This window comes from Eptesicus fuscus, chromosome 6 (assembly GCF_027574615.1).
Source record: "Eptesicus fuscus isolate TK198812 chromosome 6, DD_ASM_mEF_20220401, whole genome shotgun sequence".
NCBI lineage: Eukaryota > Metazoa > Chordata > Mammalia > Chiroptera > Vespertilionidae > Eptesicus > Eptesicus fuscus.
The window spans coordinates 79,219,942-79,240,020 of record NC_072478.1 but is presented as its reverse complement, the minus strand read 5'-3'; the positions used below and the strand labels follow the sequence as shown (position 1 = coordinate 79,240,020).

Genomic DNA, 20,079 nt, shown 5'->3' with positions numbered 1-20,079 from the left:
GGCATGCCTCCCTTTCCCATCAGCTCATCCCCCATTCCTTCTGCTCCCCCACCCCATGTTCAGGTGATTTCCCCCATCCCATACCCATGTGCCTGCTCATCCTCTCCACATCGCCACCCCACCCCTCATGAGGCCAGAGCCCCTTCCCTCCCTCCAGGGCCGGGGCGCACCCTCATCCTTCATCCTCCCCCTCCCCTGGGTGAGGGCAGCACACATGGCATTATCCCCAGGCTACCAAAAAGGAGAAACTGAGGCCAGGGAGCTGGGGTGGGAAAACAGGGAGGCAGCGTCCCAACCTCTCTGTCACCCTAGAGATAGCCCGAGGGCTCTCCTCTCTGCCCCTCTCTCACCCCTGCTCTTCTCCGGTCCTGGGCACAGACCTTCCCGTAGTCATAGTGGATGATTTGGGAGGAAGGACTAGGAAGGCTGCTACCTGCCGTTCCTTCTAATCTGTCCCCTGTGCTTCTGTGCCAGGTCAGTCCCTGTTGGAGTGGGAGCTACTAGCTAGCCACTTGCACTGAGTTCAGACCCTCCTGGGTGATAGGCTACAATAGCTAGACCCTGCTACCTGGTCTTGGGTGCAGGGTAGGAAGGCTGTAGGCTCAGTCCCAGAACCTTCTCTAGGGAAACCCAGCCTCCTAGATGCAGTTCACCCTCAATAGGCAAGGCTAAAGAGAACGGAAGTGTCCAGGAGCCCGCCTCCCCCGCCCACCACCACCACCACCAAGGAGCCAGTGCCCAAAGAACAGCATGGTGTCAGTCCTCCCGGCTCCACGCTGTGCCCATCTCCCCCACTGCCAGCGGGGAGCACACTTTCCCAGGGCAGGAAGGTTAGAACCATATTGCACAGCTCCGGGGGCATGTTCATGCTGCAGACCATGTCCACAGCACCACCTTGAGCTGTGCAACTCAGCGGCCACAAAAGATGTGAGGATACAGTTGGGTTAGTCCAGGCTGAGTGTGGGATCAGGGACATAGGGATATGCTGTTATCATTGGTCTCCAAGAGCATCCCAGGGACAGCATCCCTGGCACAGTAACCCCAAATTCTCCCGGTATTGGGAATAAATGTCCCCCTTGCTTCTTCCTGCCCCTGCACCCCCTCCCATTGTCTCTATAACACACACACACACACACACACACACACACACACACACACACACACAGGTTTTCCCTGTCTCCAGGAGCCGGGCTAATCGCAGACATTGGACACAGTCCAACATATCTTTCTTGTTCCTTTGCGAATTCCAAAAGTCATTTGGGCAAGTCCCTGGGTCTTTATCCTCCACCCCCAAAGGTGCTGCTGCTTAAAAAATCACTACTCCCCCTTAAGTCCCCATCCCAAGTGGACACCAGTTTCTGAGAGCTGAGGAAGAAGAGCTGAGCCTGACTGGAGCTTGTTGGAAAGCCGTAGCCTTAGCCTTAGCCAAGACCTCCATTTGCCTGGGCTGAATGGTTGAGGATGAGGGCCAAGGGTCAGAGAAGGAGGTATTGACAAGGGGGTAGCCTGCTCCTCTAAGCCACCCTGTTCAACAGGATGAGTGTACGTCAATTTCACTTACAGCCCCCCCCCTCCCACTTCCTCCAGACACACTTTCCAGCCAGCCACCCCCGCCCATTGGCCAGGTATACCTGCACACACACTGCCCCCACTGCAGGGACCAGCCTCCTGCCTCCCAGAGGGAGACGATGTCAGGGCCCAGAGAAACTCTGCTACCTGCTCACCATCCACTCCCAATCCTCCAGGCCAGACTGAGGGCCACAGGGTTTTCATGAGTATCTACCACAGCCAATGGCCACCACCTCCCACCTATACGCTTAAGAGGCTACTGATGATTTGTATACACTAGAATGCTAAGAGGGAGAGTACACTCACCTCTTGATTAATGTTGAACAGTGACCTATTATTGAGGAGACCCTGGTGATGGGCTGACCTAATTTCCTAAGGAAGAAGAGGCGAGGCAGCATAGACCCACCTCTGAGTAGGGTTTGAGGGTTAGTCTGGCCCTGTCTGTAAGCCTCCCTGAGGTATCTGGCCTCGTTGCGGTTCAGAAGAGAGTACAGGGCTGGGCATGTCTCCCAGAAATCTGCAAGACAGGGACTCACTTGAGGGGAGAGTGGCAGCCAAAGAGCAGAAGGAAGTACACCTGGGAGGAAGGGCAAGGTCACGGAGCTGGGAGTGGGTGGTGCTTTGCAGCTATAGAGGAGGCAACATGGGAGAATGAGTACCCACCAGAGCCAAGTAAGAATGGAGGAGCAGGTCCTGGGGAAAAGGCAGGTGTGCCAGGCAGCCAGTAGGCTCCCGATGTGGAACAGGCTTCAGGGTCCCCAGGGAGCCTACTCCAGCTCCCATCCTAGTACTTGCCACCCGAGGCCAGATGCCCTGCCCCTGTCCTTGGCAGGCCAGCTTTGGGATGCTGGTAATTCTGGCTCTTCTCTAGCCTCACCTGTTCCCCAGCACGCTTCCGCATGCAGACTACTCTAGGGCAGCCTTCCCCAAACAGGGTTACAAGGATTCCTCAAAAAAAGACTTCCATGGTCAAATAAATTTGGGACATACTGGAGAATTCAGTTCTTTCCTCCTACAAAATTTTGCATAGCCTTTCATATGCCGGCGTGCACTGCGGCTCTACAGGGAAGCGTGGGGATGGATCTCCTAAACTTATTTGGCCATAGAACCCTCTTCAAGAGAAGAGAGGAGGTATCTCCAGGCCCCTTTTGTCATGAGTACCCAGTCTGGGAACAGCATTCTGGGGTTCTCCTCTGAGCTTTGTGGAGCTGTTTCACGGATGAGAAAACCTGCCCAGAGCTCTGGAGAGAACCCTTTGGTAGGGCCTAGAAGAAATGGCTCCCATCTTGGTATTCCAGAAGACTCCCAGCACCCTGCCTGCTGACTGCCTGGCACTAAGGGGCTGCACTTCCAGCTTCCTGGGGCCCAGGCAGGGCAGAAGGAAAGTCTCAAGGACCATTAGGACAATCAGGCAGTAAGTTCCCAGTTTCCCCACCCTGCTTCCCTGTATCATCCTCCTCCCCGCCCCCTCCCCTCCCCACCACCTACGGAGCCACATCTAATAGAGAGATTTTGAAGGAGATTTCCGAGCCCTCCACCCAGCCCTGACTCCAGCCCCTTTTGCGATAAGTGTGCCCCAGCGCCCGACTTGGTTTTCTCATTCATCACTGTGCACTTTGATTTCTAACCTGAGCCTCGCGGATGATGCCAGTTTGTTCTGTGATTTTTCCCCTTTTCCTTCTCCAGATGTCCAAACGGATTCTTCGGACAGAGATGTTTGGAGAAACTGCCTTTGCGATTGTACATGCCAGATCCTAAGCAAAGTATGTTTGAAGATACAAACACGAGTCCCTGCTCCTTAGAAAGCTTCCGGGTGCAGTCCCCCCCCCTCCCCCTGACGTAGGGCGTAGGGCCAGGGGTGTTGGTTGTTTTGATCTTTGGCTGTTTTGTTTTGTTTCTCTTTTCTTTTCTGTATTTTGGTTTGTTAGTTCTTTTCGTTTTGTTTTGTTTTGCTTTGTTTTTCATTTTTGGCCTAATCCTTGGGTTTAAGGTTCAGGGCTACAGGTAAGGGGCATAGTGGCAAGGCCAGTACAAATGGTAACGTTGGCAAGGAACCCAGCTGGCATGGGCAGGAGCCGTGCCAGGGTGTTGCAATGCCTGTGTCTTGCTATCCTGGCTCTCTCTTTCTGGTTTTCTTTCTTTTGGTAGGTGTCCTGTGGGATACACCGGGGACAGGTGTCAGCAGTTCGCAATGGTCAACTTCTCCAGTATGTCTCTTTCTTCTATTTCCTTTCTTCCCTGGTGACTGACAGTCTCCCCCTGTGGGAGGGGTGGGGCCTTGCTGAGCAAGACTAGGGGAGGACACAGGGGTGCCCTGGGCTCCTCTCAATCTTCAGTGCTCACAAGAATCCTGTGCGGAGGAGACCCATACACCCCTGCCACCCCCACCTCTACATCGCTCTACTGCCTGTTCGCAGTAATGCCAACTTCTCCCTGCAGCTGGCCGGAGCCCCGCTCAGGCCTCCTCACCGCATCTGAGGCGGGGCAGCCTGGCCAGCTTAGGAAGAAGCATTTGCAGAGCCCTCACCTGCTTCCGAAGGCCTGTTTGAGGTCAGGCTGCCTATGGGGCCGCGCAGTGAGTGTGTGCACGTGTGTGCTGGTGTGCCTGACAGAAGCGCGTCCTCGGAAAGCCTGTCGTCGGGTCAGGCCAGAGTTGGTTTTGGTTTGGTTTTCGGGGTGTGGAGAAGGGGGGTTGAGGGAGAACAGGTTCCATGGCAATAATTTCCATGTTAACCAGAGATGGGAGACATTTACGTGGCTACGGGACGGGGTGGGCGGTTGAAGCAGATGCTAAATGATAGAAGGGAGAGAACTGGTGATTCCCTCCAGGCCCTCTCTGGTCTGAGTCCCCATCCAGGTGTTCATTCCTTTCCATTCTTCCACTTCTGAGATTGGAGCTTTCTGGTGTACATGGTTTGCTGGGGAAAAAAAAAAAAAAATGCCAGCCCTGTGGCTTAAGGATGAGGCCATATTGTGGTTTTATTTGGAGCTGGGAGCAGTTCCCTTCAAGTACCACCAGGTGGAGGTGAAGCAGAGCAAAAAGCCACAGGCTGGCCATGGACTCTGTGTTTGGGGTCTGGTGGTCTGTTGGCCTGCAAGCAGGACATCCTCCTAGTACATAGGCCCCTGCTTGCTCCCCCTCCTCTCCAGGGAGGACAGTGGGGTCCCAGGAGGATTTAGGAACCACAGTGATGGGCCTGGACATGGGCAGCTAAAGTTCAAGAGGCTGAGGGAAGGACCCAGGAGGCTATTGAGATAGCCCTTGGAAAAAGGGGGTTTGGGTCCTCAAGCCACAGCACAAGAGCCTAGAATATGCTACCTTCTCCCTCCCCTTCTAGGAGCCTGGAAGCCAAGTCTTGGAGAGGAAAGTAGAGGCCCCAGGGAGGTAAGGGCTGGTCGGCCCAGATGGTCAGCTATCTTAATAGAGTGTGGGAGGCAGCACTCGCCCCAAGCTCCTCCAGTTGGAGGTCAGAGAGGAAGGCCATGGGGATAAGAGCAGAGCCTGTGGGCAGGGCATGTGGCCCAACAGAATTCTCTAGAGCCCAAGCTCCAGGAAGAATTGCAGAGTCAGATCCAGCGCATTGGAGGGCCTTAGGGCGGCGGGGGTGGCGGGTGGGGGGCGGGCCCTCGGGAGGGGCAGAGCAGCCAGGCAGAGGCTGAGCACCAGGGAGAGAGGCAGTGAGGCCTATTCCTTTTCACCTTTAGGTCCAGAGCCTCCCTGGCTTATGGGACTGTTCGGGACAGGGAGTCCCAGCCCGTCCTGAATCAGAGCAGCGGAGCCTCCGGAACTCGGCCACTGGCCAAGCTTCTCTGCCAGCTGGGCTGCCTCAGCTTTCAGCTCAGATCTGCTGGGAGGGTCAGCAAAGTCTCAGGAGCTCAGAAAAGAGCCTGGAAATGCAGCCCCAGGCCTTCCTGCCTAGAGTTATCGGGATCGCTGCTGTTACCTTGCTGGCTTTGGGTAAAGGATTTATACTCTTCAAGCACTTTGCCCAGAGCACTTCATGCAGTGCTCGACCAGATCATTATTAAAAAGGTAGTGGGTGGTGCTAGTTTAAGTGTTCAGGCTTTGGTTTCAGATAGACCTGAATAAAAATGCCAGCTGCTGAGCTTGCTAGTTCTGGGGCCTCACCTAACCTCTCTGCGCTTGTTTTGGTATCTGTAAAATGGGGTACTAACAGTTCTGCCTGTAGGGTTGCTGTTAGGATGAAATGATGTATGTGAAGGGCTTAGCAGAGAGCCTGCCATGGCTGTTTGAGTGCAGTTTAGGCAGCAGGGCCAGCATCAGCCCCCTGGAGGCTGACTTCCGGCACATCCTGAGCGCAGTGTCTGTCTGCACAGAGCCTCGAGACTAGGTTACTTCTTGCAGAAGCCACAGAATCAGAGCCTCTGGTCACAATAGCACGTTGAAGCTTCTCTTCTTCTACTGATAGCCCCTCCACTTCCCAAGAGTCAAAACTGTGCATCTATATATATATCAACCCCAGGTAAAAGAGCACACTCACCTGCAGACATATGAACAAACACACAAGCATGTGCTCTGGAGCCCACATCATGGCCTCTTTGTCCAGGTCCCTGTGACTGTGCATCATAGGACATGCCCAGGATGAGGACTTTGCATATTGCCTATTAAGCCTGGCCCTATTGGAACGCTAGCACTAGGTTGCCATGGTTACTGATCAATATGAAATTTCTACTCCATAGGACCTGTCTGTGACTCAGTGTTGCCACTTTTCTTGTCTGAGTGGCAGCCAGTGAACACGAAAAGTGGGAGACCGTTTTTCTTTGCTGGGGCTAGGCTATATAGCCACAGGCCCCCAGAATTCATACCCAGTGAGAGGGAAGCAGGACTGCCTTCCTAGTGACTGGCCAAGCCCTCAGTGACATCACCAGCCACCACTGGTCCATCCTAAACAGTACTGGCCTTTGACTCAAAGGAGAGGACAGTCAGGAGACCCGGAAGCTGCTGTTATTGCTACCACTGGGTTCCTAGAGGAGTGGAGCAGAAGAAAACTCCAAAACGGCTTTGGGAGCCCTGCTCCCTTCTCCAGGTGGTCATTGCCCTTAGGACTAGCTAGTCAGGCCTTCCCAGAGACCCAGTGGACAGGAATAGCCATGGTTTAGCCCCAAGAGACTGGAGGCCAGGCCAGCTCTAGGGACCAGTCTTCTTAGTGTCCCAGGTGCTCTGGTCAAGCTAGGCTGTTCTCTCTTAGGAGGCATGGCTGGTTATCTAGACTGTGAGCTCTCTCAAGCTGCCTGAAAGGCCCCTGGGGCCAGAGGTTTAACCACTCAGGGAAAGTTGCCCCCAAGGACTCTGAGTACTGTCTCCTTAGCCCCGGGAGAGGCGTGGGCTCACTGTGCTTATGGTGACTCTCACTCCAAGCAGTAAGAAAAGGACTGCAAAGAAACCACAGTTGAGGTCACGCCCAACCTCGCATCTAACAGGGGTGGACAGGAGGGCTCATGTTTGCAAGGGCTGGGGCTCGGGCTTCAGGGCTAAGGTCTCTGCATGGAACTGGGGGGTCAGGGCTCAGGACCCTCGAGCCTCTTTTGGTCAGAACGATCTTGGTCCCTGGCTCAGAGCCACCCTGATCTCCTGCCCTTTTCCAACTATAGAACCCTCTGGAATCCCTATGAGGAAGCAGAAAGAGATCCAGGGATGGACATGCACAGGACTTCCTTCCGTGCTCTCCTTCCTCTACAGGGAATGAGAACATCAACACACAAGTTCACCCGCTCCCTGATCTACCTGCGCTTACTGAGTGCATGTGGGGAGGCCATGGTGTGGGCCCTGCACCTGTGCTGAGCCTCATGCTGTCCTGACCTTCTCACATCTGACCCCTCACTGGGTGCAGGCACTTTTGACAGATGAGCAAAGATTATGACTTGCCCACATCCACGCAGCAAATTAGAGGTAAAACTGAGCCTCGAGGCCTGCAGACAAGGAATTGGCTGTAACATGAGAATAGTTAGGTGAGCTTTTCAAAAACGCTGTTGGGATTTCTGGGCTCCCACCCCAGACCCTGATTTCAGTGGTCTGGAGGATTCTGAAGCACAGCCAGGTTGCAAACTACCCAGATATGCCAGGGTCAGGCCTAACCCCCATTTGACAGATAAGAGACTGCGAGCTAGATAGACTGGCTATGCTTGGGATCACACCTTAGGCCGGGCTCTCTGACCTAACCCTTGTATGGTATGTTGCACATTTGCAATATGATCCCACTTTAAAGAATGCAGTTGGCTCGCCACTTAAGGGGCACAGGTGTTCCACAAGCGAACCCACTTGTCTCTCTCAGAGTTACCGTTTGCTTTGCTAAGTTGTGAAATCAGGCTCGGACCCTGAGGCCCAGCCCCTGTAGGCTTCTAGGGTGTTGGGGTGCCAAGTGGAGAAGTGACCTGCCACCTGGAGCCTCCTCCTCTCCCCACTCCTACTCCCCACAAGTTCTGAGTGTAAGTGCACGGGCTCCGGGTAGATGGGCAGCCAGCTGAGCCTGGGGGCAGGACAGAGACAGGGGCCAGTCTGGGAGCCCCGCCCACCCGTCATTCTGAACAGAAAAGCGAGCTCCGTGGAGGAGCTGGGGCGGAGCAAGCTGTTTCCTGGAGGGACTTGAGAGTGCCCAGGCCTGGTGCTGCCGCTGGGAGGGGGAGAATGCAGACTCTTTGGACCCCCGTCCCCCCTCAGCTCTCCTCCTCGGGGACACGTGCCAACTGCCTCTCACCAGGTACTAACCCCACAGCTCATCTCTAAAGAACCTGCCCTGCCTGCCGAGCCTAACATTTCCTCTCTCCACCCCTTCGGGGGCTCTTGGGGATGGGGTGCCAGGGAAAGGGCTCAGGAAGCTGGGAGGGGACACCACTAACCTGCTTTCACCTCACAGGCTGGCTGCTGGTGTCTGAAGAGTCCTGACCAACGTTTCTCTCTCTCTCTTTCTCTCTCTCTCTCCCTTCCTCACCCTCCCCCTCCCCCATCTATCTCTGTATCTCTCCCTCCATCCCTTCCCCTCTCTGACCCTCCTCTCTTCTGCACTGCCAGAGCACCTTGGATTTGAACTAAAGGGTATGGAGCCTTCATTTATCACTACATCCCGTCCACACAGCCCCTCTCCACAGCCTCTGACACCGTGTGTGCTGGATGTTTGGCTTCCTTTCCAAAACATGGGAAAAGGATGAATCCAAAATTCTCCTCTGGCCCCATCAAGATGTCCAATCATAAACTACTTTAATCTGGGGGAGATGAGAAGCTCATGAAAAGCAGGGCACCCTGGGAGACACACTGTGGCCCCAGTATATGGTAGCATCCCTTTGCCTGGGGCTGATCGGTAGGAGAGCCGGAGTCCGGAAGCCACGCATCTTGGTTTGGAGAGTTGTGAAGAAAGGCAGCACTTTCCACTTAACCTTAATCCCCCTTCCTTCTCCCACTTCCATCTCCATTGCTTCTCCTCTCTGCCCTCTGCCCTGGGTCTGCCAGGCTTTGCCATCTGCTTGAGGCTGTCACTCCCTCCATGATCTGCCCCCACAATGGCACGCGTGTTCATCTGTAAGCAAGGGTCTGGGCTGGGCCAGCCCCTAGAGCCTGCCCTCCTGCCCCCAGTGGAGAAGCTAACTTCCCTCCCACTCATGTGTTCTGGCTCCTGGAAGACACCTCGGATGGGAAGGGGCTTTGAGGGTCGGTCTGTCCAGCTCTCTGGCTTGGGTTGGGAGGCTCCACCCTGCAAGTGCCCAGATGTTTTATAGCAGGAGAGAAGGTGGGGAGGGTGGGCTCAGAGGGGCTAAGGCTTCTGTGCTGTCAGATTTCAGATGTGGTGTGAAGCCTACTGTCATGAAAAGGCTGTTCTGGTGGCAGGTTTGGGGAGGCCCCGGTGTCCCCACCACCCAACCCCTATCAGCTGTTCTCAGTAGAAGCTAAAGCTAAAAGTCTGTGTGTGATAGTGTGCCTGTCTGTTGACTGTGACGGGTGGGGAGGAGAGAGACTGAGTCTGGACAATGTGTGTGGTGGTGGCAGAGTGCATGGGGTGACTCTGTAGGGGTGCCCAGGGGTGAATCTATAGGGTCGCATGTGTGTGTTGCGGAGGGTGCACGTGTTTATATCTGTTAGGTCTCTCAGTGCAGGATGTGAGTACCTGGAAGGGGGCAGTGGATACCTTGGTGTTAAGGGTTGAGTGTGTGCAGTTGGAATGGTGAGGGTCCGGAGGTGTGAGATACGTAAATGTGTGTCTGTCACAGCCGTCTGTGCACTCCTTCACTCTCCAACTCAACAAGCATCTGCTGACTCCGGAATTTGCCAGAGTCTGGCGATCTGGCATGGGGTCCCTACCTTTCTGGTGCTCAGATTCACAGGATGAGACAGACAGTAAGACAAACTGGAAAGCTATCAGGAGTGCTAAGTGCTATCCAGAAAATAAGATAATGGGATAGCGCCTCGCTGGGGTGGGAACTACTTTAGCTAAGTGGTCAGGGAAGGCTTGTCCAATGAGGTGGCATTTAATGACATGAAAAGTAGCCAGCCCTGCAAACAACTGGGGGAGAATGTCTGAGGCAGGGCCATAGCAAGTCAGGAGGAGAGGGCCTCGTGCAATGGACACAAGACTGCCAGCGACTCGAGCATAGCGGACATGGGGAAGAGGCCCACAGGTGAGAGCTAAGAGGAAGAGTGGAGCCAGGTAACCTGGGGCCTCACAGGCCATGGTACGGCTTTGAGCAGTATTTAAGTTGCAGTGAAAACCATTGTGAGAAGTAAAGTGCTTTACGGCTGTAGATCAGTATGGCTTTTGGCTGGAGAATAGATTGGCTTGGGGGAGAGGCGGAGAGGAGTGGAAGCAGAGAAACCAGTCAGCTGTCCAGGTGAGAGATGGCATCGTCTTCGACTAAGCTGGGAGCAGTGGAAATGGTGAGGAGTGGTCAGGTCCGGCATCTACTTGGGAGGCAGAGCTGAGGACTTGCTGATGGATTGGGTGCCAGTGTAGGTGGGAAGGCAGGGAGTGATCTGGGATGATTTGGGGCCTGAGAAACGAGAAAGGTGCGGTTTCCACTGAAGAGATGGCAAGAGCAGGGAGCAGGTTTGGGGAGATGGGGGATCAGTGCTTGTGCCGGGCCATGCCCTTGGGTGTAGGAGTCTGGAGCTCAGGGAGAAGTCAGCGCAGGAGATAAAAACTTGAGAGTTGGCTGCATACAGATGGCATTTAAAGTCTGGGTGAGATCACAAAGGGAGAGCGGGCAGGTGGAGAGAAAAAAGGAGCCTGAGAGCTCTGGGCCCTTCCGCACCGCAGCCCGCACAGAAGAGGAGGCAGCAGCAACTGTGGCAGAGCCGAGCCGGTGACGGGGGAGGCAACCCTGGAGCGAACCAGAGTGGGCCCAGCAGGGGAGCCAGCTGAGAGGCTGTCAGTGACCATGACCAGGGTGGCTTCAGAGGAGTGACGGGGACAGGTGTCTGACTGGAGAGGACTGAGGGATGGACGGTGATGACAACTGAAGGCAGGACACCGACCACAGAGCCCCGAGATGGTTGTGTGTAGGCAGACATGATTGCACGTGCACATGCGTGTGCGTGTCCATATGTGCTGCTCTGGATGTGTGTGAATGCATCTTTGTGAAGAGGGTCTGTCTGTGTCTCAGATAGGCATGGTCCCACAGGTATGTGTGCCGAGAGGGTTTGCTCCCAGGTGTCTGCAGATGGGTATACCTTTGCCACAGGAGGTGCAGCAAGCCCGAGGGCTTAGGGAAATTTCCCAGGGTCCCTCCAAGGCCCTCGGGGCCAGCCTTCACTTATCCCCGTGCTGGCAGGAGAGGAGCAATGTGGAAGGGCCAGCCAGTAGGTGCGGGTGGGGCAGGCGGGGTGTCTAGGCTATATGCCTTGACTATGGCTGGTACTGTCACCTTTTCCCTTTCCTTCCTCCTGCTTTCTCTGTTCTAGAAGGGTAGAGGGTGCTCCACCAAGGAGTGGGAGGTGGAGGAGCTAGTCGGGTCTTTCTGAGGCCTGGCCTCGCTCAGCCGCTCAGAAAGGGTGGGGCTGGACCTGGAGCATGAGGACTGTCCTGAAGCACGGGCTGTGCTGCCCCTGGTGGCCTTCTCACAGCCACAGATGGGGAGGGCCGGCACAGGCAGGGCTGCAGCCCTGACCTGGCTGCAAGGGTGGACGAAGGCCTTTCCCCGTGGGCCTGGTCTGCTCTGTCCAGCCTCTGGGTCAGAGGTCCTATCACCAGCCCAGAGCAAACCACTCTCCATCTTCGTAGAGAAGCTGCAGTAGCAGGCCAGGCCTCTGCCCAGGGTTGCCATGTTTGCCACCATTAAAAACAGCTTCCCCGGCCCATCAAGGTCATAATGGGACAGGGCAGGGTTGCTGGCCAAGCTGGGTTGCCCTCCTCTGTGGCCTTGGGACTTCGCCTCCATCCCCTCATCCCCCTGCATTTTCCACTCACGTGCCTCGGGCAGGGTGTGGGGTTTGGGAAGGTGAATATGGGCATAGTCACTTGTGCCCAGATCCACGGGTGGGTGGAGTTCTGGGGAGCAGAAGGCAATGTTGTGGGGGGGCAGGTGGGAGATTGCTGGGGAGGGAAGGAGGGACAGGAGCTGGCCAGGACCTGAGCTGGAGAGAGCGCAAGGCTTTGGGGGCGGGGGTGTCTGCGCCGCTGTCACCACAGGTCCGCCTCCTGCCCGGCTCCCTCATGTTCCCTGCCTCTGCAGAAGCCGAGGAGCTGTACCAGAAGAGGGTCCTGACTATCACTGGCATCTGCGTGGCTCTGCTTGTTGTGGGCATCGTCTGCGTGGTCGCCTACTGCAAGACCAAGTGAGTGCCGGGCTCTGAGCCGGGCTGGCCAGGCCAGGGCTGGGCTCACAGACAGCTTTGTGAGGCCAGGCTCTCCTCCCCCCACCCATGGTGCCTGGCCTACCCCATTCCCACCTTCATCCCCCAGCTGCCCTCTGCAGTTCCTGTGGGGCCGAAGGGCTAGGCCAAGAGGCAGGAACAGAGATGGGGGAGACAGGCCTCAGAGGACTGAACAGCAACGGTCGTGAGCACCAGCATTGTAAGAGGACGGATCTGGGTTAGAATCCAGCTCTGCCATTTTCCTGAGCAAATTGATGAATCTCTCCAAGTCCTCCTCTATAAAATAGCAATGATCCTCGGATGTACCTCAGAAGATGCTATGAGGGAGCATCTGCCCTGTCACACAGGCACACATTAGGCAGTTTTGGGGGGTGGGGAAGTGCAGAGAGGAAGGCTACAGTCCCATGGTAAAAAGAGATCTCACAAGGCAGTGCCTGGTCCCACCTGGGAGCAGTCCAGGCAAGAACACAGAGGAAGTTGGGTTGGGCCACCCCTGGGCAGAGGGAAGGTGGGGGCAGAACCTCAGGGCAAGGGGAAGAGAAGGGCAGTGCCAGTGGTCAGTGCAAGCTAAAGCCAAATGCAGGAGAGGGTCAGCTCTGTTCCTGGAGCAGACGCAGGACTGGCAACCAGCAACCAGACCAGTTGGTGCAAAGGACTGGGGTCAAGATAAAACAGCTGGAACCCAGATGGCACCATAAGGCCTTGAATGCCCATCTAGGGAGGCTGGGTTTACCCTGCAGGTAATGGGAGCCAACAAAAGTGTAGAGTGATGTAATGCAGGAAAATGACACGTCTGTCACATTCTTATCTGCAGAGCAAGAGTCTGGGCATAGCCACCATTTGGGGGACTGAGCCCCTGGGTCTTGGACCCTGCTACGCTTATATGGGATCTAAGGCCCTGCCAGCCTTGTGCTGGATGAGTCCAGGACCAGAAAGGTCAGAGGGAGGCATGGAGGGACTCAGGGAGGGGGAGACTGGGCCCAAATAGGAAAATTGAGGTCACAAAGTGGGGGGAAAGTAAGCCCCCTGTTCTAACCCCCACTATACTTCCTCATTTTCTCAAGAAACTTTTATTCAATACTTTGCAGACACCAAGCCCTGCACCAGGAACATGGCCAGTGCCCTAAGCAGGAGGTCCAGTGTCACAGGACACATTTCAACTCAGCTGGGGGGCAGGAAGGGTTTCCCTGGGGGAGCATTTAGGCTGGGCCTGAGAGATGAGCAGGAGTTAGCAGGTGAAGAGAAAGAGAATGTGCTCCTGTTGGGTATAATAGTATGTGTAAAGGCCCAGAGGCCAGAGAGGGCAGGCATAGTGGAGGGTCAGAAACAAGCCCTCCAAGGTTGCAACAAGCTGGGGTGGGAAGTGGCCAGTGAGAGACAGAGCTGGGGAGAGAAACGGGACCTGAGGGCCAAGGAAGGGTTCTAAACGGGAGTGACATGATTAGACTGGTTGATTATCACACAAATGGAATGAGCACTTACTGTATACCAAAGTGAAGTAGCCCCACAGGCCTCTACTCCCTGACCACCGCACTCTTATTTTCTTTGTAACACTTTGCTGAAAGTATCTTGTTCATGTTTTTGTTTATATGTTTATCATTGGCCTGCCCTACTGATCTGCAAGCTCTATGAGGGCAGGGACCGTGTCTGTCTCCCCTGCTCCAAAATAGCATCTGGCACATAGTAAAAAGCCAATAAATACTAAATGTGTTAATGCATGGATGAGTGGGCCACCGCTGTGCTTGAAGATTTTATCTACTCTTAATCCTCAGGGGTGTTTGGGATGGGTAAATGATCACCCCATTTTACAGATGAGGAAAGTGGAACAAGGAGAATTTCAGTAACTTGCCCAGGTTTACACAGCTAGAAAGTAGTGGAGTTCTACTCTCTCAGCAGAGCCAAAACTTATTACCACTACGCTCGGGTCCTGCTGAATTCAGGCTGGTGGTGATGGTGATGGTGTCGGGGACAAACTGGAGGGTCCTGGCTGAGGGCAGCCTGAGCAGGGCAGGAGAGGAGACTAGTCCCCCTGGAGGGGCAGTGATGGGGTGTTCACACATTGTGTGGGGGCATGCCAGGCCAACGCACCCTTCCCCTGTGCAGAAAACAGCGGAAGCAGGTGCACAACCACCTCCGGCAGAACATGTGTCCAGCCCATCAGAACCGGAGCCTGGCCAATGGGCCCAGCCACCCCCGGCTGGACCCCGAGGAGATCCAGATGGCAGATGTGAGTGGTATTCCCAGGTCTCCCTCTGAGCCCTCGCTGTACAGCCAGCCTTCTGGAGCCCCTAAAGGATGAACCAGGGCAGCAGCCAGCCCCTCCCATGCTCAGCCTTGCTTGCTAGCCTGTCTTACCCCTCCAGGCTGACTGGCCTCACTTTGCCCACTTCTTTAAGAAGAGACAGGTGGGGTTGATTTGCAGGGGCCATTGCTGCCCCAACACCAAGTCACTGATCCAGTGGACAAGCCCCTCCCCCCAGACCTGGAGTTTAGTGCCTCACTTCCCCATTCCCACCAGAAAGGAGGGCCAACGTGGCCACCTGTCACTAATTCCTGCCCAACTCTCTGTTCCAGTATATCTCCAAGAACGTGCCAGCCACAGACCACGTCATCCGAAGGGAAACCGAGACCACCTTCTCCGGGAGCCACTCCTGTTCTCCGTCTCACCACTGCTCCACAGCCACACCCACTTCCAGCCACAGGTGCGCACCACCAAGGTCCCCACGGGGGACGTGCAGACTCCTGTACCTGCACCCGCAGACAGCGAGGACCCATGCATCACACACCTGCCTGGCACACACAGAAATCCCAGCCAGGCTCTGTATTGAGGGTCCCTCTGAATGGGGGTGGGGGCTCCAAATCAGAACCCAAGGCCAACGTTCATCCAGACATTCAGGGGACCAGATTCCCTCTTCCTAAACCAGCCCCAGAGGAACAGCGGCGGCGCTGCTCTCCCACCTAACGTTTAGTTCTGCGTGGACCTCATTAGCACCACTTTCTCTGGCATAAAGTGACAACTCACTCAACTGCCCAGAGCTATTAAATGCCCTCTCCTGGGTTTGCCCACAGGAACCTAGTCCACCTTAGCCTCCTTTTGGCCAGAGGTGGGGAAGACTGTCCACACAAGCACAAAGGCTCACACAGCTCAGAAATAACGTGGCCCTGTTCTTCCCTGGGCACCAGCATGGCAGAGGCAGGCTCCCTTGTACTGGCCACTGAGGCTGAGCTCCTGAGATTGGTCCATGGCAGTGGAAGAGCCGAGCCTGGGGTGGAGGGTTGCAGGGAGGAAGGGAAGAGGCCTGTGCATGCTGCAGCTCATCCATCCACAGGACCCAGCCCTCCTTCTCCCTATGTTGGGGTGGGGCATTTGTGATACTACACATCACCCCCGAGTGGAGAAGGGCAGTGAGCTAGGGGCGCCTGAGATGGAATGAAGAACCAGGGCGGGGAGGGGCCTAGGACCATATCTGCTGTGCTGCCTTGCCCCTTCCTGACCCCCACCTCACTCCATTCCTGGCTTCTTCAGGCATGAGAGCCACACATGGAGCCTGGAACGTTCTGAGAGCCTGACCTCCGACTCGCAGTCGGGCATCATGCTGTCATCAGTGGGTACCAGCAAGTGCAACAGCCCAGCATGCGTGGAGGCCCGAGCACGGCGGGCAGCAGCCTACAGCCTGGAAGAGCAGCGCAGGGCCACTGTGCCACCTTACCATGACTCCATAGACTCCCTGCGTGACTCTCCACACAGCGAGAGGTCAGTTCCTACCCCGTGACCTATGCCCCCCTTGGCCAGAGAGCTGGCACCACTGACCAGGGCTGACCCTTACAGCACCTCACAGACATTCCAAAGAGCTTCATCCCCAGTTTTTCATCTGCTCAGTTTCATCACCATGCTAATGACAAACTAGGTCTAGAGCTGGGCCAGTGAACCCTGGTGTGCAGTGACAATCTAATTTAATTGTCCTGCTAGGACGCTTTTCAGAGTAGAAGAGGGAGTTAATAATTGCACTGCAACATCAGGAACAAACAGGGATGATCCCGAACACACCAGAACATATGATTGCCTTACCCTGGTATTACCTAGAGGCCCGTGTCCCAGCAGGAACAGAAAGACACTAAGATTGAGCAGAATGGAGGAGGGGAGGGGAGGTTGTCTGTGAGGAGACTGACCAGTGCAGGATGGGCATGAGCCAAGAATGGCCACAGGCCCGGGCAGTACCAACAAGGCCCCGTGGATCATGACATCATTGGGTTCCCGAGCAATGGATGCAGTGAGAACCAGGCAACTCCTTTCTCCCTGATTCCAAGTCAGAAGTCATAGGGGCCATCCCCCTTCTTGCTCAGCCCTCAAGTGGCCCTTGGCGAGTGGGGTCAGTGGCAGGAGAGCAGAACTACAGGCTGGAGTGGAGGGAGAGGAGCAGATGTTCTCCTCCTCTCAATTCAGCCTACTCCAGGCTGCCCCTGTGCTGGGCAGGTCTGCCTGGGGGTCCACACGGTGGGGATCCACATGGTTCTTGCTCCCGAGGAGCTCCAAGCCATGGGCACAAACCACTGAAGCTCACAGCTGCCTGTGGAAAGTGCTAAGCACAGGACACCCAATCAGGGCAGAGAAATCCAGTGTGACTGCAGGCTCTGGGTAGCAGCCAGGTTCTCCAAGACCCAGCTCCACCACTGTGTGATTTGGGGCAGGTTGATCACCGCTGTGCCTTTGTTTCCTCAGCTGTAGAACAGGAACATCATCATGGTTGTGACGGCCACTAGAGATCCCGGGCACAAAGCTCTTTGCCTCCTACCTGGCATGGAGCTGGTACTCCCTAGGTGTAGCTGTTGTTATCAATAGCAATAGGCCTGCTTAATGGTTGGGAGGTAGCGTAATGGAGAAAGCATGCCAGGCAAGGGGAACATCTTGAGCTGTTCTAGCCGAGGCACTTCAGAACATGGCTGGTGAGTGAGATACTTGGAGCAGAGAGAGCTGTGGAGAGAGGAGCTGGGCCTGAATAGGCAAGCTGAGGCCAGATGGATAGCTGATAGCCCTGGGCTTCTGCTTAGAGGTGGCCTTGGATGGGTAAGCAAAGCTTTGACTTTAAAAACTTGCCCTGGGGACTGCATAGAGTGAAGGAGAAAGGACCCTGGGGTGGGAGGATGGCCAGAGTGAACTAGGCCCAGGATAGGGTGAAGCAGGGAGGAAGGTGGCTCCAGGGGAGGGGGAATGAGTACAACTTGGTGGTTATTTGGATGTGCATATGGGAGAGGGGAGAGAGGGGAATCAGGTGATTGAGAGAGTAATGGGGACTCTGGAGAGCAGTGAGGTGCCAGCTCTACAGTTTGGAAGAGAGACACGGAGGTAGGTGGTCCTTATACTGAGGTGGACAAATGTTGAGCAAAAGGCTGATAAACTTCAGCAAGGGGGGTGTGGACAAAGAAAAGGGAGAAGTGTCTGGGATTCAGACTGGGAGATATTAGCAAGGGCCAACTTTTGGAGGAACTGGTATTCTTTAGCCCCAAGCAGAGACTCCAGTGGGGTCTTGGTAGCTGTCAGTTCTGGGCTGAGGATCCTATCTGAGGTGTGAGCAGTCACTTCCCTGAGGCAGCTTTTAGTTTCAATATAAAAAATAATAATAATTCCCCTACTGAAGCCATTAGCCATTGGATGAATTGTCCCTGCAGGGACAGTGAGTCCAAGTCACAGGGATGACTGAATGGGAACTAGTGGCTTCTACAATTGGGCAGTATGAGTTCTGGTTCCTGCCTAGTCTCTGTTCAAATCCCAGCTCCACCACTTCCTGGCTGTTGAACCATGAGTGACGTAAAGGTTCTGAGTCTCAGTCTCATCCTATATAATAAAAGGCTAATATGCAAATCTACCTAACAGCAGAAAGACCAATCACTATGACACCCACTAACCACCAGGGGGCAGATGCTCAATGCAGGAGCTTCCCCCTGGTGGTCAGTGCGCTCCCACAGGGGGGAGCACCACTCAGCCAGAAGCCAGGCACAGCAGTGCTCACGGGCCTAAGCCATCAGTCAGACATCCCCCAAGGGCTCCCAGACTGTAAGGGCCGGGCTGAGGGACAGTCCCCACCCCCACCCCCCAATGCACAAATTTCGTGCACTGGGCCTCTAGTATGTTATAAGGGACTGGGTCCTATAAAGTTAATGTACTATATGAGATCTGACATGTCAAATGCCCTAGCCTGAGCCTGACCCAGACCCAAAGTAACAAAGGACCATTTATGGAGGCTTATCCAGGGTTCCCATTGAAACATTTATGGACCTGTGGTTATCCTCGCTTAAGAGATAAAGAAAAAGGCTGGGAAAGGTTAAGGAAAGTGCTTAAAGTCACTAATGATTAGCACCTTAGTTCTTGCAGGTGTGCGTGGTCTCCGGAAAGACCTCTGCTTTTCCTAGGTTCCGCCCGGGCCCACGCCTCTCCCTCTCCCCGCAGGTATGTGTCGGCCCTGACCACGCCCGCGCGCCTCTCCCCGGTGGACTTCCACTACTCGCTGGCCACGCAGGTGCCCACTTTCGAGATCACGTCCCCCAACTCGGCGCACGCTGTGTCGCTCCCTCCAGCCGCGCCCTTCAGCTACCGCCTGGCGGAGCAGCAGCCGCTCCTGCGGCACCCGGCGCCCCCCGAGCCCGGGCCCGGCGCCGACATGCAGCGCAGCTACGACAGCTACTACTACCCCGTGGGGGGGCCCGGGCCGCGGCGCGGCGCCTGCGGCCTGGGCGGTAGCCTGGGCAGCCTGCCCGCCAGCCCCTTCCGCATCCCCGAGGACGACGAGTACGAGACCACGCAGGAGTGCGCGCCTCCGCCGCCGCCGCGCGCTCGTGGCGCGTCCCGCAGGACGTCGGCGGGGCCCCGGCGCTGGCGCCGTTCGCGCCTCAACGGGCTGGCGGCGCAGCGCGCACGCGCGGCGCGGGACTCGCTGTCACTGAGCAGCGGCTCGGGAGGCGGCTCGGCCTCCGCCTCGGACGAGGACCCGGACGACGCGGACGGGGCGCTGGCGGCCGAGAGCACGCCCTTCCTCGGCCTGCGCGCGGCGCACGACGCGCTGCGCTCGGACTCGCCGCCGCTGTGCGGGGCGGCGGACAGCAGGACTTACTACTCCCTGGAGAGCCACAGCACGCAGGCCAGCAGCAGACACAGCCGCGGGCCCGCGCGGGCCAAGCAGGACTCGGCGCCCCTCTAGGGCCCGCCTCCCTCCCCTGTCTTTAAGGAGAAGGGCGACCACCAACTGGAGAAAGGAGGAAAAAAAAGAAATAAAAATATTTTTATTTTCTATAAAAGGAAAAAGGTATAACAAAATGTTTTATTTTCATTTTAGCAAAAATTGTCTTACAATACTAGCTAACGGCAAAGACGTTTTTATAGGGAAACTATTTATATGTAACATCCTGATTTACAGCTTCGGGAAAAAAAAAAAAGAAACAACAAAAAAAGAGAGATGGGCCAATTTTTTGACTCTTTAATAGAAACCTATATTGTGGTGCCTTTTGCTGTACGCTAATCTGGAGCTCCTGGAGAAGAGTCTGGGTTGTGGGGTGGGGGTGGGGGGATGTAGGATCCGGAGCTGGTGCGCGTGGGAGAAAGCAGGTAGAAAGAGGCTGCAGGGTTGAGGGGTTGGGAGGGACCGAGTTGCGCAGCAGTGATGGGTGGGCCCTTGGCCCCCTTGCAAGATCTCGAGTCC

General features: G+C 55.6%; 1 protein-coding gene across 5 annotated transcripts in view; it reads left to right on the top strand.

Moving 5' to 3' along the window:
• Window positions 1–19,679, top strand: part of NRG2 (neuregulin 2) — a 177,668-nt gene extending 157,989 nt beyond the window's left edge. Inside the window, exons 5-11 of one of the 5 annotated variants that reach the window (XM_008141512.3) lie at window positions 3,718–3,776; window positions 8,600–8,623; window positions 12,247–12,349; window positions 14,492–14,615; window positions 14,963–15,090; window positions 15,915–16,142; window positions 18,834–19,679. In XM_008141512.3, coding sequence (XP_008139734.2) covers window positions 3,718–3,776; window positions 8,600–8,623; window positions 12,247–12,349; window positions 14,492–14,615; window positions 14,963–15,090; window positions 15,915–16,142; window positions 18,834–19,581 — 1,414 coding nt within the window. In that variant the 3' untranslated portion in view covers window positions 19,582–19,679. Of the gene's footprint in view, window positions 1–3,255; window positions 3,333–3,717; window positions 3,777–8,599; window positions 8,624–12,246; window positions 12,350–14,491; window positions 14,616–14,962; window positions 15,091–15,914; window positions 16,143–18,833 lie in introns of all 5 variants that reach the window. The other 4 variants (XM_054717011.1, XM_054717012.1, XM_008141520.3 and 1 more) reach the window with 4 other exon arrangements.
• The last annotated feature ends 400 nt before the right edge of the window (window positions 19,680–20,079 follow it).